Source organism: Salmo salar, unplaced genomic scaffold (genome assembly GCF_965601325.2).
Source record: "Salmo salar unplaced genomic scaffold, fSalSal1 ptg000432l, whole genome shotgun sequence".
In the NCBI taxonomy this organism is placed as follows: domain Eukaryota; kingdom Metazoa; phylum Chordata; class Actinopteri; order Salmoniformes; family Salmonidae; genus Salmo; species Salmo salar.
This window is the reverse complement of record NW_027675387.1, coordinates 3,131,006-3,154,787: the sequence shown is the minus strand read 5'-3', so window position 1 is coordinate 3,154,787 and position 23,782 is coordinate 3,131,006. Positions and strand designations below refer to the sequence as shown.

At 42.9% G+C, this 23,782-nt stretch overlaps 1 protein-coding gene across 1 annotated transcript; it reads right to left on the bottom strand.

Annotated features, from left to right (window-relative positions):
- Nucleotides 1-10,193: 10,193 nt before the first annotated feature.
- LOC145876092 (uncharacterized) lies at nucleotides 10,194-21,969 on the bottom strand. Its single transcript, XM_082971880.1, has 2 exons — nucleotides 21,436-21,969; nucleotides 10,194-13,713 (listed from the first exon to the last, which is right to left on the bottom strand). The coding sequence occupies exons 1-2, from the start codon at nucleotides 21,764-21,766 to the stop codon at nucleotides 13,088-13,090; spliced, it is 957 nt and encodes a 318-aa protein (XP_082828006.1). The 5' UTR covers nucleotides 21,767-21,969; the 3' UTR covers nucleotides 10,194-13,087.
- Between the last annotated feature and the right edge of the window lie 1,813 nt (nucleotides 21,970-23,782).

Here is a 23,782-nt window from a genome sequence, read left to right as displayed (position 1 = left end):
AACCAAAAGGTTCAGTCATGTTGTAATAGTCTGATGACAACAGTTTAGGTTTATGATTTAACAGGCAGATAGAACTGGGATAGAAGCTGTTCTAGAACCTGTGGTCCAGAAACTGATTTAACAGGCAGATAGAACTGGGATAGAAGCTGTTCTAGAACCTGTGGTCCAGAAACTGATTTAACAGGCAGATAGAACTGGGATAGAAGCTGTTCTAGAACCTGTGGTCCAGAAACTGATTTAACAGGCAGATAGAACTGGGATAGAAGCTGTTCTAGTACCTGTGGTCCAGAAACTGATTTAACAGGCAGATAGAACTGGGATAGAAGCTGTTCTAGAACCTGTGGTCCAGAAACTGATTTAACAGGCAGATAGAACTGGGATAGAAGCTGTTCTAGAACCTGTGGTCCAGAAACTGATTTAACACGTGCGAGTGTCCAGTGTGTGTGTGTGTGTGTGTATCCAGTGTGTGTGTGTGTGTGTGTGTGTATCCAGTGTGTTTGTGTGTGTCCAGTGAGTGTGTGTGTGTATCCAGTGAGTGTGTGTCCAGTGAGTGTGTGTGTGTATCCAGTGAGTGTGTGTGTGTCCAGTGAGTGTGTGTGTGTGTGTCCAGTGATTGTGTGTGTGTGTGTGTGTGTGTGTGTGTGTGTCCAGTGAGTGTGTGTGTGTGTGTGTGTCCAGTGTGTGTGTGTGTGTCCAGTGTGTGTGTGTGTGTCCAGTGTGTGTGTGTGTGTGTCCAGTGTGTGTGTGTGTGTCCAGTGTGTGTGTCCAGTGTGTGTGTGTGTGTGTCCAGTGTGTGTGTGTGTGTGTCCAGTGTGTGTGTGTGTGTGTCCAGTGTGTGTGTGTGTGTCCAGTGTGTGTGTGTTCAGAGTGTGTCCAGTGTGTGTGTGTTTAGTGTGTGTGTGTGTGTGTGTTTCAGTGTGTGAGTATGTGCCCAGTGTGTGTGTGTGACCAGTGTGTGTGTCCAGTGTGTGTGTGTGACCAGTGTGTGTGTCCAGTGTGTGTGTGTCCAGTGTGTGTGTGTGTGTGTGTGTCCAGTGTGTGTGTCCAGTGTGTGTGTGTGTGTGTGTGTGTGTGTGTGTGTGTGTGTGTGTGTGTGTGTGTGTGTGTGTGTCCAGTTATTATTTCAGGGACACTGAGGAGTCATCATCAACCCAAAACCCTGGATAGAGGGGCTCAGTGAATGTGGAGGTGAATGTGATCAGGTGGGTCAGTGTGTCAGAGGAGGCTCTATAGAAGGACAGAGTGCCGGCTGACCGGTCCAGATACACTCCTACTCTGTGGGAGCTGGAGGAGGGGACGTCTATGGTAGTGAGATGATTATTATGCCTGGCAATGTATCTGTTGTTATAGCAGAACAGACTCCAGGACTTGTCATTGTGTCCAAGACAACAGTCCTTACCCCCTCCTCTCCTGTTGATTCCTTTATATGTCACTCCTATATCAGCCCCCATTATCCCACCACTCCACTCTACCTCCCAGTAACAGCGCCCAGTCAAACCCTCTCTACACAGCACCTGTCTACAGACCTCAAATCTCTCTGGGTGATCAGGATACGGCTGCTCCTCTCCCCTACATGTCACCTTTCTGTTCTCCTCAGACAGAGAGAGGCGTCTGTTTACTGTGTTTAGGTCCAGTGTGAGATCACAGACATCTGATGGATGAAACCAGACACAATATTAGAAATCATCATCATTCACATTAGAATGTTAACTCACTTTTCACTAATTCATTTAATGTAGATGTTTCTAGGTACCAAAAGGAGCAGTTAACAAAGCTGCAGAGGCAGCCAAACAGTACCTTGTGAGTGAGGGCAGGACCCTACCCAATGAGTGCTCAGAGTTGGCAGTCATGTTTGTACGCAACTGTCCTGATAAAGAGTTGGCCCAAGTGTTCAAGAGCAAAGCCCTTCGTGACTGGACAGCCAGTGAGGTACAGAATCAGTTGGATGAACTGTTAAGGGAACGTAAAGCATGTAGAACACAACTTTCACAGCAGGTGGCTGCCGTCTTTGACTCCCCCCAGGAGGGAGTGGGTCCTGTGAACAGACCTAAGGTGTCATCCTTTTCTCAATGTGGCCGTGAACCAGACCAGGCACCATCTATATCTATATCTGAGGGTGAGACATTAGAGAAGGTTTTGACTTTGTTAGAGAAGGCTCTGGTCAGCAATACTCAGTCTGTGAACAGAGGGCCCCGTAAACAGTTCCACAAACGTCAGCGTGAGTGCGCCGTCTGTGGAAGCACTAATCACTGGACTAAAGCTCACTGTCAGATGCACCAGCTGTGCTTCAAGTGCTTCTCTCCGGGCCACATGAGCTTTGACTGTAGTGAGGCTGGGCAGCGACAGAGCCCTGGATGTGGACAGACTGGCAGGTCTCAGGAAAACTAGAATGCCTCCATTCTGAGGAGGGCAATGTGGGGCAGTCTTGTTTTTCCTCCACTGATGATGATATCGAATCTGTTTATTCTTACTTTTGTGAGTCAGTACCCAAGAACAACACAGTCATTTTTCAGAACACAATGAGAATTACTCAGAATGACAGTTTGTTTTACACCTCTGTGCCAGTACAGGATAAAGTTGAGCTGAAGGGGATGTTAGATAGTGGGTCCATGGCTACTACTCTGCGCGCAGATATTGTACCTCGGTTGAGGGAGGCAGGAGTGGTAGAGGGGAACTTTCTAGCTCCTTCAGATATCATCCTGGTGGGTTGTGGTGGGAAGCAAACTAGCCCAGTGGGCATGTGTGATTTAAAAATGCAGCTTTATGGTTTCAGCTATGTAGTCCCAGTGCTTATTGTAGATGGGCAGGTTGATGAACTCATTGTGGGCACTAATGTGTTGAAGTCTTTGATTAGACAGGTCAAATCAAATGACAGCTACTGGCGGGTGGTGGGTACACCAGGTTCCTCTAGCCAGTGCGATGACAGCCACTTCCTGCGTCTCCTGTCAAATCTGGAGAGATGGAGAGGAGACTCTATCCCAGATAAAGTAGGCACCATTAAGTTGAAGAGAGCAGTAACGCTCCAACCCATGAGTGAGCATCTGGTGTGGGGCCGCCTACCCCCAAAGACAAAACTCTCTGTGGGCAGTACTGTTGTCATCTCGTTGTGTGAATCGACACATACTAGTGGGGAGAGTAGTTACGCCTCTGTGGGGGGATGGATGGCTACCTGTGAAGATAGTGAATCCAACAACATCACCAGTTACCCTGAGACGAAATGCTAAAGTGGCGGATGTGTATCCTTGCATTGCATTAGAGGATTTTGATGATGTCAAGCAGCAAGCAGCTTACCAGAACGTGGCTAAAGTTCAATGTGACAGCTCACACGGCAGTCTGACAGCTAAGAGTTCAGTTAGTGGCAGTGTAGTTCATGGCAACAGTACACTGAGCAATCTTGGACTTCAAGGCCTGTCTGTTGAGGAGTGTCCAGTTTCACAGTTCTGGAAGGATAAACTTGTCAATTTAATTGGGAAGTATGACAGTGTTCTCTAGACATAGCCTAGATTGTGGTGAGGCAAAGGGGTTCTGCCATCGCATACGGCTGACTGATGACCGCCCATTTCGATTACCTTATCGTAGGCTTTCTCCAGCTCATTACCAAAAACTCAGGGAAACACTGGATGATATGGAGGAAAAGGAAATCGTCAGAAAATCCAGCAGTGAGTATGCCTCACCATTGGTGCTGGTATGGAAAAAGAATGGGGACTTGCGCCTATGTACTGACTTTAGGTGGTTAAATGCCCGCACTGTAAAGGACGCTCATCCCCTGCCTCATCAGGCTGATGTACTGGCCGCGCTGGGAGGTAATGCCTTCTTCAGCACAATGGACTTGACGTCAGGGTATTATAACGTGCCACTGCATGAAGAGGATAAGAAATACACTGCCTTTCCTCTCCTTTAGGCCTGCATGAGTACAATCGGTTGCCTCAGGGCCTCTGCAACAGCCCGGCTACGTTCATGAGAATGATGCTGACCATCTTTGGTGACCAAAACTTTCTAAGTCTCCTTTGTTATTTGGATGATCTGATGGTTTTTGCTAAGACTGAGGAAGAGAGTCTGCAGAGATTTGAGATGGTTTTTCAGCGGTTGCAGGAGCACAATCTTAAACTGTCTCCGTCTAAGTGCAAGTTTTTGAGGAGGTCTGTTAAGTTTTTGGGTCACATCATTTCTCAGGAGGGTGTAGCCACTGACCCTGCTAAAGTTCAAACTATTTTGAACGTGACTGAGAGCGAGATGATGGAAGCTGATGGTGTCACTCTATCAACACTACATTGAGAATTGTTACATGGTTGCTAGGCCATTGTTTCAGCTAACTACAGGTTAGCTGAAACAGGAGGAGGAGGCCTGGAGGAGGAGGAGGCCTGGTCCCTCTCGCAGGCTCACTGCTGCAGACTGGACTGCCGAATGTCAACTCGCTTTTGAAGCTTTGAAATCAGCACTAGTTGACCAGGCACTGCTGGCTCATCCAGATTTTTCTCAGCCATTTTTACTTTCTGTGGATGCATCTACTAGTGGTTTGGGAGCTGTACTATCCCAAGTGCAAGATGGGACGGCAATAGCCAGGCCAATAGCTTTTGCTAGTAAATCTCTTAATCATGCACAATCCAAGTATCCTGCTCACCGGCTGGAATTTCTAGCCATGAAATGGGCCATTCATGATAAATTCAGCCATTGCCTGCGAGGGCATAAGTTTACTGTGTGGACCGACAACAATCCACTCAAATATATTCTTACAAAGCCGAGACTTGATGCATGTGACCAGAGATGGGTCGCAAAGCTGGCACCCTTTGACTTTGATATCCAGTACATACCGGGTCCCAAGAATGTCGTTGCTGATGCTTTGAGCAGAGAGCCATTTGTCCGCTCCACAGTTCTGCACCGACTGACAAGAATTCCATATGATGTCCTGCTGGAGGAAGCCAGAGGTCTTCGAGTGGATGATGTTCAAGACATGTTCCGCCTCTCCTGTGAACAGCCCGAGGCTGGCTGTGGAACGTCTATGGCTCCTGGGAGTGAGTTAAGTAGAGCTGGAGACGATGTCAGTGGGTTGGTTTCCTGTGAAGAGGTGTCTGCTGTCCTCCATGCTCACCGCCGATGGGATGATGGTGCCACGGTGAGGGCCATTTCACATGCGCAGCACCTTGAGAAGTTGATGTCCATGGGTCAGAGCCCTTTACCTGTCTTTACACACAAGGAGCTGTATGATAACCAGTCACTGGATCCTGTCATCAGCAGAGTCATGTTCTTTGTAGATAGAGGCCGGCGCCCATCTAGGAGAGAGCGAGTCCTTGAAGCTAATGAAACAGTTTATACTCTAAGACAGTGGGGAAAACTCACCACGCGGTTAGGGATTCTGTATCGTGTCTCAAAACACCCAGTGAGTAAGAAGAAAATATTCCAGTATGTTGTACCTGTGTCTTTGAGAGGCCTTGTGTTGAAGGGAGTTCATGATGACGCTGGTCATCAGGGTCAGCAGCGCACATTGTGGCTTACGAGACAGCGGTTTTACTGGGACTCTATGGAAAAGGATGTCAAGGAATACGTGGCCCACTGTAAGAGATGCGTGTTGAGTAAAGCACCTGAGCCTGAAGCAAGAGCTCCACTTGTCTCCATTGTGACAACGGCACCTTTGGAACTTGTGTGTATTGATTTCTGGACTGCAGAAGATTCAAACAACAAGTCTATTGATGTGTTAGTAGTGACTGATCACTTTACTAAGCCGGCATGTGTGTATCCGTGTCCAAACCAGTCTGCTAAGACTGTGGCTCGTGTTCTCTGGAATAATTTCTTCTGCGTTTATGGGTTCGCTGATTGTATCCATTCTGACAGGGGTGCTAACTTTGAAAGTTCACTTATTGCAGAATTACTTCAGTTCTCTGGTGTTGGAAAGTCCCACACCACACCTTATCATCCCATGGGGAACGGTCAAGCAGAACGTCTAAATCGCACGCTGGGTGGGATGATTAGAGCTCTGCCAGCTAGGTCCAAGGCTAAATGGCCTCAGATGTTGAACACATTGACATTCTCCTATAACAGCACTGTTCACGAGACTACTGGGTTTCCGCCCTTCTTCTTGATGTTTGGACGCACCCCTAGGTTGCCAGTAGATGTTATGTTTGAAAGTGTGCTGTTGGATGGGGACACGGTCGATGTGGATAAGTATGTCCAGTCTTTGGGTGAGGATCTGAGAGAAGCCATGACATTGGCTCAGCAGCATGCTAGTAAGCAACAAAAGAGACAAGCTGAGGCCTACAACAGACGGTCGAAGGGTCATTCGGTAGAGAAGGGAGACAGAGTTCTACTTGCTAACAAGGGAGAGAGGTGCAAGAAGAAACTGGCTGATCGCTGGGACAGTGCGGTGTACATAGTTGTTGCGAAGAACAGCTCACTGAACACATATCGTATACAGCACCCTACCACTGGACGCATCAAGACGGTGCATAGGAACCTGATTATGCCAGTCAACTTTCTGCCTTTGCCTTCTTGGGAGGAACCTGAGAGTCACGGATATCTATCGGGTGGTGACGTGTTCTCTGGGATGTCTGCAACGTCCAGCAAAATGGATGGGAGTGACGCAAGGACTGTTCACTGGGTAGCAAGCCTTCCTGAGTCTTCTGGGAGGATATTCCAAGAGGATGGTGAAGTCCCAGTTGATGGAAGTGAAGTGGAAAGGCCATATGACGTCCCCTTCAGTGAGGTGTGCTCAGTAGAAGTGGACCAGAGAGAGATCCCCAAAGCCTACAAGAGTTCTGATGGCGAAACTCCATTCAGTGGGGATGGTGCTGTGACAGATGTTGTTAACTTAGTTGAAGATGCTTTGTCAGTGTGGTCTGTGGCAATCTACCAGGATTCTGATCAGTCGTCTGACACTACTAGTGTTGAGTCTGTAACTGAAAGTGTGCTAGCTCCGGATAGGCCGAGTTGTAGTATTCCCCAACCTGAGGTTAGACCTCTGAGCACGGTTAGTGCTGTCCGTGACATTCCTGCTAGGTTTTTGGGTGAGGGTGTTCGGACTAGACTAGGTAGATTTATTAAGCCAGTGAATAGGTTAATCCAAACTATGTCTACACAGGAAATGAAACCGTTCTTGGTTTCTCAGTGACGGTAGGATATTGCCTACCTTTTCATTTTTTGGGGTGTATATGGTAATCTAACTGGGTCTTAGAGTGATTTGTGGGTTGGTCTAAAAATTTTGACAATTCATGTAACTTTGTGTGTAGTTCATCAGCATAAAATGTATTTGGCATTTTTTTGTATACGGTTGAATAAGGGATTAGCTACCTCTTATTTTTCCTAATCCTTCGCGGGATAGCTTTCCAGCTGATCGACCATTTGTGGGTCTAGATTTAAGGGACTACACTGGGTTACTCCGTCGCTCTGTGGGTGTGAATTTTTTTTTCTTTCTTTGCTTTGTTACCTTCGAGGTAATGTGTTTTGTTTTGTGCCTATAATCTAGTGTAAAACAGTGGGGGTGAATGTAGTAGAGTGATGTTGTTCCCCTAGATTATGCACCAAGTTGCACGCAAGGACAGTTCAAGTAGGCCAGGTCAAGAGGGGATGTTAATAAGTTAATAACAATAATAATAATTCTATGTGTTTTCTTTATTTAATTACAGCAGCATAGTTAATGTTATTTTTCGGTGTACAAACATTTTTTGATATCTATATTGTAAATACACCTAATTGTAAAAGTTTGTATATTTTGGTTTGGTCCATCGCGGGTTATCCGTACTTACTTTTATCGTTCTCTTTTGCCGGACCTTCAGCTAGCAAGGTGCCCGAGAGCTGTGACTGCACCGAGGGCTAACATATTGTGTGTTGTCTCTTCGTGTGCAGGACCAATAAACATGATTCAACCATCATAATTCCAGTTGTGGCAGTGTCCTGATTAAAAGTACACAACGCAGAACGAACCACGCTACAAACCGGTTTGTAGCGTGGTTCGTTCTGCGTTGTGTACTTTTATGATGGTTGAATCATGTTTATTGGTCCTGCACACGAAGAGACAACACACAATATGTTAACCCTCGGTGCAGTCACAGCTCTCGGGCACCTTGCTAGCTGAAGGTCCGGCCAAAAGAGCGGGAACTGCATGCATACATTCAGTGCCCAACAGCACACTATACAATTAAAATGATATACAACATATTCGGAACAAAATAAAAGACATACCTGCACACGAAGAGACAACACACAATATGTTAGCCCTCGGTGCAGTCACAGCCCTCGGGCACCTGCGTGAGCACATAGCAACTCACTCAAACACGGTCCCAAATACTCCCAAGTTACAATAGGTACCCTAATTAGCGAGCTTGGTGAAAGTTGTTAACATAAATCTTTATAATTGTTCACATTGTAACAAAACCTATAGTTGCGTAACAGCACTTTATGTAACTTTACCACGGTTTTATATTGACAAATTACGGCGCCAAGGACAACATACTTTGCTAGCTGAAGAGTTACACATTGGTGCAGCTGGCTTCCGGGTTAAGCGGGCAGGTGTTAAGTAGCGCGGTTTGGCGGGTCATGTTTCAGAGGACGCATGACTCCACCTCCTGAGCCGTTGGGGAGTTTCAGCGATGAGACAACCATGTCTATGCATTACTCATCTCATATGTATATACTGTATTCTACTGTATCACTCATATGTATATACTGTATTCGATACTATTCTACTGTATTACTCATCTCATATGTATATACTGTATTCTATACTATTCTACTGTATCTGTCTATGTATTACTCATCTCATATGTCTATACTGTATTCTACTGTATCTTAGTCTATGTATTACTCATCTCATATGTATATACTGTATTCTATCCTATCCTACTGTATCTTAGTCTATGTATTACTCATCTCATATGTCTATACTGTATTCTACTGTATCTTAGTCTATGTATTACTCATCTCATATGTATATACTGTATTCTACTGTATCTTAGTCTATGTATTACTCATATCATATGTATATACTGTATTCTATACTATTCTACTGTATCTTAGTCTATGTATTACTCATCTCATATGTCTATACTGTATTCTATACTATTCTACTGTATCTTAGTCTATGTATTACTCATCTCATATGTATATACTGTATTCTATACTATTCTACTGTATCTGTCTATGTATTACTCATCTCATATGTATATACTGTATTCTATCATATTCTACTGTATCTGTCTATGTATTACTCATCTCATATGTATATACTGTATTCTATTCTATTCTACTGTATCTGTCTATGTATTACTCATCTCATATGTATATACTGTATTCTATTCTACTGTATCTGTCTATGTATTACTCATCTCATATGTATATACTGTATTCTATCATATTCTACTGTATCTGTCTATGTATTACTCATCTCATATGTATATACTGTATTCTATACTATTCTACTGTATCTTAGTCTATGTATTACTCATCTCATATGTATATACTGTATTCTATCCTATTCTACTGTATCTTAGTCTATGTATTACTCATCTCATATGTATATACTGTATTCTATACTATCTACTGTATCTGTCTATGCTGCTCTGACATCACTCGTCCATATATTTATATATTCTTATTCCATTACTTACATTTGTGTGTATTAGGTATTTGTTGTGAAGTTGTTAGATATTGCTGCACTGTTGGAGCTAGGAACACAAGCATTTCGCTACACCCGCAATAACATCTGCTGAACACCTGTATGTGACAAATAACATTTGATTTATTATGAAGGTAATTTGTGTAAAATGTACCTTTTCCCCTCATTCACCCCATCTCTTTACATTGATGATGCATATTCAGTGGCCTGACTGCGTCCAGACTGTCAAAGGCCCATCCTGGTAGATCTGAACCTAATGCAGCTTGGAGTGATCAGATGACAGAAGTCACATTTAGGTGCCAGGTGTAACTGAGGCCATAGATGCTCCATATACATTACTTTGAGTGTTTTATATAATATGACTAAATGTGTTTCTGTGTTGCAGGGACAGTCAAGAAATGGAACAGCAAGGCCACAGAACATGACATAAGCAGAGCTGTGGGAGACCACCTCAAGTCCCTGGTAGAGCCGGGGGTGGTGTTTACCACTCCACCACGCCTTCAGCAGGCTGGAAAAGTGGGATTGATACGGTTTTTCATACTAAGATGGACCAAGAGTCTGTTGATTGGTCAGTCATTGGGTTAATTTGTTGAAATCAAATCAAGCTTTATTTATACAGCACATTTCAGACATGGATGCAACACAATGGCTTCACAGGAAAAAACAAATAAACAAATATTTAGTACACAACAAACAGAAGACGTAACAACTGAAAGACTAATGAGCATTCTAAGGAAATGCCATTGATTAAAATATTCCTTGGATGCAATATCCAACCCAAAATATAAGTGTGTTCTTTAGGAGGGTCTCTGATATGACATGATGCAACACAATGTCTTCACAGGAAAAAACAAATACTTAGTACACAAACATAAGAGGATGAAATGCCATTGATTAAAATATTAATTGGATGCAACATCCAACCCAAAATATAAGCTTGTTTTTTAGGAGGGGCTCTGATAGACACTATGGGGGTGTCCACTGAAAGTTGACTAGTAACAACAACTGGGACCTAAAAGACACCCACCATGAGACCCACTAAATCTGCCCAAGAAGAGGCAAACAAAAGAAAAACCCACACCAAACTTAAAGACAGGAAGCAAACCAAAAAGGTGGAGCAACTAAAGGTGTTGACTCTCCACATGTATCAAGACAACTGGAGCACTGGGCCAGACACTCTTAAATAGAACCTGGACCAGCTCAGGTGAAACACCTTCCCACTAACGAGATGGACAAGCCAGCACAGGTGTAACACATACTGACTAACGAGGTGACACCAATCAGTGCGTCCTACGTGCTAACGAGCTACACGTGCTAACGAGGTGACACCAATCAGTGCACCCAAGACACATTTCAGTTGTACAATCAATAAATCAAATGTATTTATAAAGCCCTTCTTACATCAGCTGATGTCACAAAGTGCTGTACAGAAACCCAGCCTAAAACCCCAAATAGCAAGCAATGCAGGTGTTGAAGCATGTCAGTTGGCTTTTCATTCAGAGTATCACTACAACTTCCATTTCACATAATCATCTACAATGCTTCACCTTCTACAATATAAACATGGTGTCTACTGGCTGTCAACAATTAAAAACAAGAAAAAACACGTATTTCTAAATAATAATTTACAATAGTATTATTTTTTCTCCTTTTTCTTTCCATAGAATCCTAAATCTCACCAGCTTCTAGAACTCGTGTCCTCCTAAACCTCACTAGCTTCTAGAACTCTTGTCTTCCTAAACCTCACTAGCTTCTAGAACTCTTGTCTTCCTAAAACTCACTAGCTTCTAGAACTCTTGTCTTCCTAAACCTCACTAGCTTCTAGAACTCTTGTCTTCCTAAAACTCACTAGCTTCTAGAACTCTTGTCTTCCTAAAACTCACTAGCTTCTAGAACTCTTGTCTTCCTAAACCTCACTAGCTTCTAGAACTCTTGTCTTCCTAAACCTCACTAGCTTCTAGAACTCTCCTCTTTCTAAATCCCACTAGCTTCTAGAACTCTTGTCTTCCTAAAACTCACTAGCTTCTAGAACTCTTGTCTTCCTAAACCTCACTAGCTTCTAGAACTCTTGTCTTCCTAAAACTCACTAGCTTCTAGAACTCTCCTCTTTCTAAATCCCACTAGCTTCTAGAACTCTTGTCTTCCTAAAACTCACTAGCTTCTAGAACTCTCGTCTTCCTAAACCTCACTAGCTTCTAGAACGAGCCCAAACAAAACTCAAATCAAATTGTAATAGTCACATGCGCCGGATACAACACTGGAAAGCTTACTTACGAGCCCCTAACCAACAGCGCACTTTCAATACGGAAAAGAATAAGAGATAAAACTCATCTCCAACACGGAAAAACGTGTCAAAATAAATTGTGATCCATGGCAACTCACTGGTTAAATGGCTAAACGCAAAACACAAATCTTTTTGACTGCCAACCCTTGAGATAATCAGCAACCAAGTTGTCCTTACCACCGACATGTCTGATTTCAAGAGGAAACTCCTGCAATATCCGTAGTAACTTTCCACCTCACTGCAGAGCTTCTCTCTCTTTTCAGGGTTCACTAGATAGGCATGTTGTTGGATCGGGGTCCAGTCCCCAATGTCATGCTCTAGTACATTTGGTTTGGCACATCTGAGAATGAACCCTGATATTCTAAAAGCAGGGCAACAATTCCAATATAATTGTACCCAAAAATTGTCAGTTGGTTGCATGAATAACTATGATTACTAAATGTTACATAATTGTAAATATGAAATATCAAAACCAAATATACACCCCTTTGTTAATATGTATTGGCAATAATTAACTTAATGGTGAGACATGGAATGATAAAAAATGTATATTTTGTCAGGCTGGATGTTTGAAATATGAGGTGATTTGAGTCAATCTTCTTCAGTAGTGGAATAAAGACAATTAGCACTTGAATGTTGTAAATAAATACTGGAGTGATGTAAGATTGTTAATAAAATTGATTATAGGTGTATAGGCTGCAAGTATGTTGAAATTAAGTTGTTTTCAAGTCATTGAAAAAAACGACATCTTTTCAACTACAACCGAACATTTATTGGACTTTTAGTCTTATTTTCAACGTCTTTTCAATTCCATTTTGCTAAATGAGAATAGTGCAATGTCAAAACACAGTTGCAACGTGTCCAAATCAATAACCAATATGCAGAAGAAGTTTGGGATATATTGAAAACCTAAACATTTTGAAGTGTTTCATTTTGATTCCAGTGGGTAACCAACATGGTAAGTGTAACACAACTCTTTTTGTGTTAATCACTTTTTGTTAAATCTCATAAATAGTAACTCTTCCATTTCAGAGCCTGGATTTTCCCCCTGAGGCTAATATCCATATCATGCTGAAATCAATAGAACAGGGGACAAACGTTTAGGGTTCTACATTGTGACATCATTAAAATACTCCTACTACAATGTTAAAACATTCTATATTGTGACATTAATTCATTGATATCATGAAACAAATCCTTCATGTATGTATTTTCTGATGTTTGATCAGAGATATTTTACGACAGTATCTCTTCCCACATTGATCACAGCTATAGGGTTTCTCTCCTGTGTGTCTTCTCTGGTGCACTGTCAGATTGCTAGATTGAACAAAACTCTTCCCACATTGACCACAGCTATAAGGTTTCTCTCCTGTGTGTGTTCTCTGGTGTACAGTCAGAGAGCCAGATGTAGTAAAACTCTTCCCACATTGATCACAGCTACAGGGTTTCTCTCCTGTGTGTATTCTCTGGTGTACTGTCAGATTGCTCGAGTGACCAAAACTCTTCCCACATTGATCACAGCTATAAGGTTTCTCTCCTGTGTGTATTCTCTGGTGTAAAGTCAGCTGGCTTGATGTAGTACAACTCTTCCCACATTTATCACAGCTATAAGATTTCTCTCCTTTGTGTGTTCTCTGGTGTATTTTAAGTTTTACTGAAGAGTTGAATCTTTTCCCACAGTCAGAGGAGCAGTGAGATTTCTTCCCTGTGGGTCTCTGCTGGTGTTTCTTGAGGAGTTCTGATCTGGAGAGACTCTTCTCTGCCTCGTCAGCATCATGAGGTTGTTGAGGCTCCCCAGAGGATCCACGATAGTCACTTCTCTCTCCTGTGTGAATGACAACGTCAGATGGTTAAATGCCCACAACAAAAATCCACTGTTTATTTGAGGTAAAGGGTGATGCCCAGAGCGTACCCATGAAGTTGTACAACAATTGACGTCTGTTAAATTTGAAAATAAACACAGTCAAGATAGCAACAATAGTCATATTTTGTCTTGTTTTCACATTAGTAGTAACATCGATGATTGTAGGCTATAAATAAGTTATTCATGTTGTTGAAACTCTAAGCAGTGTGCCAGACGACTTTTGGTCTCCAATTTGGGTCCCTTTCTGTGTTTGCGACAATTGCGGCACGAGGGCAAAGCACACACAATTTGGTTGCAGAAACTCCTCCCTGCTAATGAGGAAACCGATAGTTATGGATGTAGTATATCTGGTAATGAGGAAATGTAATGGACTGCTCGCTCCACTCCGGAGCGAGCAGTCGCACTTCGCTTCGCTCCACAGGTAATACTACACTTCTTTACATTACAACGGTTTGGTTTGTTTGATCTGAGCAATTTTTCTTAGCTATCAAAGATAATTGTGTAGTTTAGAGTAATTATCGAGGTTAGCTAGCCAGCCGCGACGCGACGCCTTGTCCTGACTCCAGACTTAGTCAACACACCTAGTCATCAAACCCACTGCTAGCTAGTGGGTTTGCTAGCTAAACAACCGTTACCGATTAGCAGCGCTGTAGATACTAATACATTACAACGGAACGGTTTGACTAGTGCAGTGTTAGCTAGCTAGCTACATAGTTGTCTTTGTCATAGCTTGATAATTGTGTAGTTTAGTAATTATCGAGGTTAGCTAGCCAGCTATTTCCGTCCCCCGCGACGCCATTGTTCCATACCTAGCCAACTATTACCGACGAGCAGCATTGTAGAAACTAAATACATTACAAAGGAACGTCTTGATTAGTGTTATGTTAGCTAGCTACAAAGTTGCTTTTGTATAATAGCCAACCTCTACCGACTAGCAGCAATGTAGAAACTATCACATTACAACGGAACGACTTGATTAGTGTAGTGTTAGTGTTAGTTAGCTAGCATTTTCGTCATTTTAGTCAATAAGATTTTTGCAACGTAAGCTTAACTTTCTGAACATTCGAGACGTGTAGTCCACTTGTCATTCCAATCTCCTTTGCATTAGCGTAGCCTCTTCTGTAGCTTGTCAACTATGTGTCTGTCTATCCCTGTTCTCTCCCCTCTGCACAGGCCATACAAACGCTTCACACCGCGTGGCCGCTGCCACTCTAACCTGGTGGTCCCAGCGCGCACGACCCACGTGGAGTTCCAGGTCTCCGGCAGCCTCTGGAACTGCCGGTCTGCGGCCAACAAGGCTGAGTTCATCTCAGCCTATGCTACCCTCCAGTCCCTAGACTTCCTGGCGCTGACGGAAACATGGATTACCACAGATAACACTGCGACTCCTACTGCTCTCTCCTCGTCTGCCCACGTGTTCACGCATACCCCTAGAGCATCGAGCCAGCGGGGTGGTGGCACTGGAATCCTCATCTCTCCCAAGTGGACATTCTCTCTTTCTCCCCTGACCCATCTGTCTATCTCCTCATTTGAATTCCATGCTGTCACAGTTACCAGCCCTTTCAAGCTTAACATCCTTATCATTTATCGCCCTCCAGGTTCCCTTGGAGAGTTCATCAATGAGCTTGACGCCTTGATAAGTTCCTTTCCTGAGGATGGTTCACCTCTCACAGTTCTGGGTGACTTTAACCTCCCCACGTCTACCTTTGACTCATTCCTCTCTGCCTCCTTCTTTCCACTCCTCTCCTCTTTTGACCTCACCCTCTCACCTTCCCCCCCTACTCACAAGGCAGGCAATACGCTTGACCTCATCTTTACTAGATGCTGTTCGTCCACTAATCTCATTGCAACTCCCCTCCAAGTCTCCGACCACTACCTTGTATCCTTTTCCCTCTCGCTCTCATCCAACACTTCTCACTCTGCCCCTACTCGGATGGTATTGCGCCGTCCCAACCTTCGCTCTCTCTCTCCCGCTACTCTCTCCTCTTCCATCCTATCATCTCTTCCCTCTGCTCAAACCTTCTCCAACCTATCTCCTGATTCTGCCTCCTCAACCCTCCTCTCCTCCCTTTCTGCATCCTTTGATTTTCTCTGTCCCCTAATCCTCCAGGCCGGCTCGGTCCTCCCCTCCTGCTCCATGGCTCGACGACTCACTGCGAGCTCACAGAACAGGGCTCCGGGCAGCCGAGCGGAAATGGAGGAAAACTCGCCTCCCTGCGGACCTGGCATCCTTTCACTCCCTCCTCTCTACATTTTCCTCTTCTGTCTCTGCTGCTAAAGCCACTTTCTACCACTCTAAATTCCAAGCATCTGCCTCTAACCCTAGGAAGCTCTTTGCTACCTTCTCCTCCCTCCTGAATCCTCCCCCCCCCCCCCCCACTCCCTCTCTGCGGATGACTTCGTCAACCATTTTGAAAAGAAGGTTGATGACATCCGATCCTCGTTTGCTAAGTCAAACGACACCGTTGGTCCTGCTCACACTGCCCTACCCTGTGCTTTGACCTCTTTCTCCCCTCTCTCTCCAGATGAAATCTCGCGTCTTGTGACGGCCGGCCGCCCAACAACCTGCCCACTTGACCCTATCCCCTCCTCTCTTCTCCAGACCATTTCCGGAGACCTTCTCCACTACCTCACCTCGCTCATCAACTCATCCTTGACCGCTGGCTACGTCCCTTCCGTCTTCAAGAGAGCGAGAGTTGCACCCCTTCTGAAAAAACCTACACTCGATCCCTCCGATGTCAACAACTACAGACCAGTATCCCTTCTTTCTTTTCTCTCCAAAACTCTTGAACGTGCCGTCCTTGGCCAGCTATCTCTCTCAGAATGACCTTCTTGATCCTAATCAGTCAGGTTTCAAGACTGGGCATTCAACTGAGACTGCTCTTCTCTGTGTCACGGAGGCTCTCCGCACTGCTAAAGCTAACTCTCTCTCCTCTGCTCTCATCCTTCTAGACCTATCTGCTGCCTTTGATACTGTGAACCATCAGATCCTCCTCTCCACCCTCTCCGAGCTGGGCATCTCCGGCGCGGCCCACGCTTGGATTGCGTCCTACCTGACAGGTCGCTCCTACCAGGTGGCGTGGCGAGAATCTGTCTCCGCACCACGTGCTCTCACCACTGGTGTCCCCCAGGGCTCTGTTCTAGGCCCTCTCCTATTCTCACTATACACCAAGTCACTTGGCTCTGTCATATCCTCACATGGTCTCTCCTATCATTGCTATGCAGACGACACACAATTAATCTTCTCATTTCCCCCTTCTGATAACCAGGTGGCGAATCGCATCTCTGCATGTCTGGCAGACATATCAGTGTGGATGACGGATCACCACCTCAAGCTGAACCTCGGCAAGACGGAGCTGCTCTTCCTCCCGGGGAAGGACTGCCCGTTCCATGATCTCACCATCACGGTTGACAACTCCCTTGTGTCCTCCTCCCAGAGTGCTAAGAACCTTGGCATGACCCTGGACAACACCCTGTCGTTCTCCACTAACATCAAGGCGGTGACCCGATCCTGTAGGTTCATGCTCTACAACATTCGCAGAGTACGACCCTGCCTCACACAGGAAGCGGCACAGGTCCTAGTCCAGGCACTTGTCATCTCCCGTCTGGATTACTGCAACTCGCTGTTGGCTGGGCTCCCTGCCTGTGCCATTAAACCCCTACAACTCATCCAGAACGCCGCAGCCCGTCTGGTATTCAACCTTCCCAAGTTCTCTCACGTCACCCCGCTCCTCCGCTCTCTCCACTGGCTTCCAGTTGAAGCTCGCATCTGCTTGCCTACGGAGCTGTGAGGGGAACGGCACCTCCGTACCTTCAGGCTCTGATCAGGCCCTACACCCAAACAAGGGCACTGCGTTCATCCACCTCTGGCCTGCTCGCCTCCCTACCTCTGAGGAAGCACAGTTCCCGCTCAGCCCAGTCAAAACTGTTCGCTGCTCTGGCACCCCAATGGTGGAACAAGCTCCCTCACGACGCCAGGACAGCGGAGTCAATCACCACCTTCCGGAGACACCTGAAACCCCACCTCTTTAAGGAATACCTAGGATAGGATAAAGTAATCCTTCTAACCCCCCCCTAAAAGATTTAGATGCACTATTGTAAAGTGGTTGTTCCACTGGATATCATAAGGTGAATGCACCAATTTGTAAGTCGCTCTGGATAAGAGCGTCTGCTAAATGACTTAAATGTAAAATGTAAAATATGACTAAAAGTTTGACTAAATGATTTCACTCAGAAACCCTATAACCTGTTGAAATGTATTCGAATTAAGGCTATAATAATGGGTTAATACTGTGCAATACTGTGTGTGAGTAAGACACGGGTACCACTTCAAAAAATGAGCAGGGCAGAGTTGATAAGACGACCTTGGGAAGGAACAGGAGAAGAAGCCTCCCTAAGTTAGGGAGAGAAACAACGGCCTGGGAACAGCTAGGCTGGTAAAAGATAAGGAGACAGGTGGTCTGGGTACTGTGAAAGCTTGGTGGAGTTCTGTACTGGTGTGTGTGTTAATATAAAAGGCTTAGTACATTGTAAGGATTTTCAGAGCTCTCATAAATTAACGTTTAGACCCTTGTAGGCTGGCTATCCGTCTGCTTCATTCAACCAGAATCTAACACACTCTGGGGGGGGCAGACTGAGTAGTTTAATTGAAGTTCGGATTAAGAACATTGATAACTTAATTCACGTAACAGGAAACCACTAGTTATGGATGTAGTATATCTGGTAATGAGGAAACCACTAGTTATGGATGTAGTATATCTGCCTGGAGCAAAAATGATGAGACTTTTGGTCTCCAATATAGGCCCCTTTCTGTGTTTGGACTATAAGGGCGACACAATTTGGTTGCAGAAACTCCTCCCTGCTAATGAGGAAACCACTAGTTATGGATGTAGTATATCTGGTAATGAGGAAACCACTAGTTATGGATGTAGTATATCTGGTAATGAGGAAACCACTAGTTATGTATGTAGTATATCTGGTAATGAGGAACCCACTAGTTAAGGATGTAGTATATCTGGTAATGAGGAAACCACTAGTTATGGATGTAGTATATCTGGTAATGAGGCAACCACTAGTTATGGATGTAGTATATCTGGTAATGAGGAACCCACTAGTTATGGATGTAGTATATCTGGTAATGAGGAAACCACTAGTTATGGATGTAGTATATCTGGTAATGAGGAACCCACTAGTTATGGATATAGTATATCTGGTAATGAGGAAACCACTAGTTATGGATGTAGTATATCTGGTAATGAGGAAACCACTAGTTATGGATGTAGTATATCTGCTAATGAGGAAACCACTAGTTATGGATGTAGTATATCTGGTAATGAGGAAACCACTAGTTATGGATGTAGTATATCTGGTAATGAGGAAACCACTAGTTATGGATATAGTATATCTGCTAATGAGGAAACCACTAGTTATGGATGTAGTATATCTGCCTGGAGCAAAAATGGTGAGCTAAGATTTTAGTTTTTCACAATGTATTCTGAATATTACAGCGCAAGATCAGGAGTGCTACTCAAGGAAACTCACATTAAGCTCTGTGTCTACTCACTAATTCACCACCGTGGGGGAAACTCAGGGGAGTTCTCATAGGCTGACAGCAAAAATAGCCTCCATTTACAGGTTGAGTACATTTCACATTACTTTTGGATTATAATTGTAAAGCTCGTTTGAATCTCCTGCTTAATATGTTTGTGTTATTGTCGCAAATCAACTGATTTATAGTTAAACACTTCAACCAGTTAAATGCTCTTTGGCTAGCTTTTCCATCAGCCTGACAATAAGGGTTTGTACACTAAGTGTTTAACAAATTGGCCCATAACTTCACCTAACAATAACATAGACCTACTGTAGGACCCATAACTTCACCTAACAATAACATAGACCTACTGTAGGACCCATAACTTTATCTAACAACAACATAGACGTAGGACTATAAATCATTTAATATTTCAGGTGAAACATGGAAATTAAAATGTCTTTGTCATGACATTTCATAACCTGATCACCAAATAATTTTGTGAATAATCCCACTAGGCTACTCTGTAATGTGTTGTCATTCTAAATGTCCTGAATAAAGGAAAATAGCTCTGTGTGTTGTACAATAGCCTATCCATCAAGGAACAGTTCTCTACACATTATGACCAAAGTAGGAATGTTGGATCCAACGTGGAGCATATCTCTGTGCACAAACAGACTAACGAGACCCTACTGTAAATCAATCAGACAATAACGCATTATAAAAATCAATTTGTTAGGGGTGTTGGATCCAATGTGGAGCACAGTATAACTGTCTTTACCAGAGTAATGAATGAAGAAGCACTTTGGTTGTTGTTGCATGTCGTCATGTTTGTCATGTGACTGTCATTCAGAAAATGATTTCCTGGATCAGCTGATGATAGTTGAACATGTGACTGTAACTAAACAGCTAAAGTATTATGTATTATGTGTAATTATTGAAGAACCACATTAATGACAGTATCCATTTGGGAGTTGTCAATAAAGTTAAGGTCACTCTTGGTTAGAACCATTGGATTAGCAAACTCAAATGATTTAGGATTTCTGTATCCATGAAAACTGTTTTTCCAGCGTAACATAAGGAGACACTAAATGTTACGTAGGTAGAGAGCATTTCAGAGATCTGAATACAAACAACTTTCCTAACAGGACAATAACCTAAACCACAAGGCCAAATCTACACTGGAGGAGCTTACCAAGATGACATTGAATGTTCCTGAGTGGCCTAGTTACAGTTTGGACTTAAATCGTCTTTAAAATCTATAGCAAGACTTGAAAATGGCTTTCTAGCAATGATCAACAACCAACTTGACAGAACAGGAAGGATTTTAAAAGAATAATGAATATTCACATGAAGATCAGTCTCCTATTGGATGACATCACGACTTCCCATCAAGCCAACTCCTTGAAGGCCTTACTATGACATCACTCACTCCTTCTAGTTTGCAGTTGTTAAAAAAGCACTATTTTGCTCAAAACATTTATTTGTTTCCCATTAGTGTGTTTATACTTTACTGTATTTATATCACTTTTCAACAGGAAAAGTGAACAATTCATACAGTACAAAAACATATTTGAGTGTAGAATGCCCTTTTAAAAATCACACATTAGTTCAACATCTGCAGAGTTTGTGTCCCTGTTTTATTAGATAGTACTCACTGTATTTACTGGTGTTAATCAGATCAATGTCCCTGTTTTATTAGATAGTACTCACTGTATTTACTGGTGTTAATCAGATCAATGTCCCTGTTTTATTAGATAGTACTCACTGTATTTACTGGTGTTAATCAGATCAATGTCCCTGTTTTATTAGATAGTACTCACTGTATTTACTGGTGTTAATCAGATCAAGGTCCCTGTTTTATTAGATAGTACTCACTGTATTTACTGGTGTTAATCAGATCAATGTCCCTGTTTTATAAGATAGTACTCACTGTATTTACTGGTGTTAATCAGATCAATGTCCCTGTTTTATTAGATAGTACTCACTGTATTTACTGGTGTTAACCAGATCAATGTCCCTGTTTTATAAGATAGTACTCACTGTATTTACTGGTGTTAATCAGATCAATGTCCCTGTTTTATTTGATAGTACTCACTGTATTTACTGGTGTTAATCAGATCAATGTCCCTGTTTTATTAGATAGTACTCACTGTATTTACTGGTAATAATCAGTTCTCCAGTCTTCTCTTCTTCGTCCTCCTCTAATGTGACAGTAATCTCCCCCTCTTCATCCTTCATTCCAAAAACGTCTTCATCTTCTTTCACTTCATCCTCCACTCCAAAAACGGCATCTTCCTCCTCGTCTTTCACTCTGAAAGCGTCTTTCTCTTCTTCTTTCACGGTAACAGCCTCACCTTCTACTTGTCTTTGTAATGTAACATCCTCCTCTTCCTCTTTCACGACAACGTTCTGCCACAGTCCCTCTTTCTCCGTCCAGCAGACCTCTTCTTTAGCAGGAGGAGAGTAACTTAGTGAGCGCATGGTCGGGGATGTTAGCTAGCTAGGCTAATGCTAACTTAACCAGCCAGAGAGTTGACTTACAACGTAAATATGAAATTAAATGGGGTAGCTAGTTGTTTCCACATAAGTATGTTTGAATCATAGTGGCAATTAAACCAGGAAAGTGTCTAAAGAACTTGAATGTTCCGACTTTGTCGGCTAGCGAGCTACCGAGGTGGCTGCAGTTGTTGAAGAAGCGTTCCGTCCACTAGATTATACGTCACACTAGAAACATCGCCTGAAAGACACATGTCGCCATCTGTTGTCTGGAGGGAGGAAACGCAGTTGAGGAGGGAAAACTATTTTTATTCTTTCATTGAATTATAATATTATAAAGCAGTTTAGGGAAACGTTTTTTTTCTCTCCATTAAATATGAATATTATATCAACAAGTACAAAGAGCAACAAGTGTTTGATTAGTTCAGATTTTTTATGAGAATTTAAAACAAACTCTACATCTACTCCACATCTGTATTTCTGATTCAGTCAAATAACTAGATATCAAAATAAGCACCTAGTTATTGGTACCCTTGATAATGATGAGCAAAAATTACTGTATGAAATAAATAAATTAACTTTACCCACTACCAGGATATTTTAGCCCAAAACCTGGTTACCTCTCTGCTAGGAGGCTGAAACTTGGCCATAAGAGGATCTTCCAGCAAGACACATCAATATCCACAAAGAAATGGTTAATTGGGCACAAAAATCAACATTTTTAATGGCCATCTCAGTCTTCGGACTTGAACTCCATTGAAAATCTATGGTTTGAATTGAACAGGGCAGTCCATAAGACAGACTAAATAAATCAAGGACATGGAGAGATTCTGTATGGAGGAATGGTCTAAGATCCCACCCAATGTGTTCTCTAATCTCATTAAACATTTCAGTGTCGTTATCCTCCCAAGGGGAGGGTGCTGGAGTACTGAAAACATGGGTGGCAATAATTCAGACCCCAACCTTTTGAGAATTACATTTTAAACTAAATCTCTTTCTCTGAGCAATTGTATTAGTATAAAATAATATAATTTCCTTTTTTTGTGTTGGTGTAACAATACATCATGTAGATGTATATAATGAACAGACTAGGTCTATACTGCTCCTACATGGTGTAACAATACATCATGTAGATGTATATAATGAACAGACTAGGTCTATACTGCTCCTACATGGTGTAACAATACATCATGTAGATGTATATAATGAACAGACTAGGTCTATACTGCTCCTACATGGTGTAACAATACATCATGTAGATGTATATAATGAACAGACTAGGTCTATACTGCTCCTACATGGTGTAACAATACATCATGTTGAAGTATATAATGAACAGACTAGGTTCTATCCTATTCTACTGTATCTGTATTCTACTGTATTACTCATCTCATATGTATATACTGTATTCTATACTATTCTACTGTATCTGTCTATGTATTACTCATCTCATATGTATATACTGTATTCTATCATATTCTACTGTATCTGTCTATGTATTACTCATCTCATATGTATATACTGTATTCTATACTATTCTACTGTATTTTAGTCTATGCCACTCTGACATTGCTCGTCCAAATATTTATATATTCTTAATTCCATTCCTTTACTTTAGATGTGTGTATTTGTTGTGAAGTTGTTACATATTATTGCACTGTTGTCCTTGAGTGGTCCAGCCAGAGCCCGGACTTGAACCCGATCAAACATCTCTGGAGAGACCTGAAAATAGTTGTGCAGCGATGCTCCCCATCCAACCTGACAGAGCTTGAGAGGATCTGCAGAGAAGAATGGAAGAAACTACCCAAATACAGGTGTGTCAAGCTTCTAGTGTCATACCCAAGAAGACTCAAGGCTGTAATCGCTGTTTCAACAAAGTACTGAGTTAAGGGTCTGAACACTTATGTAAATGTAGGATTGGGCCGTTGTCATCAAACTTCCATGATTAGTAAGAATTAGGGTAGATTTATAGGACTATTGTTTTTATGATTCATACATACT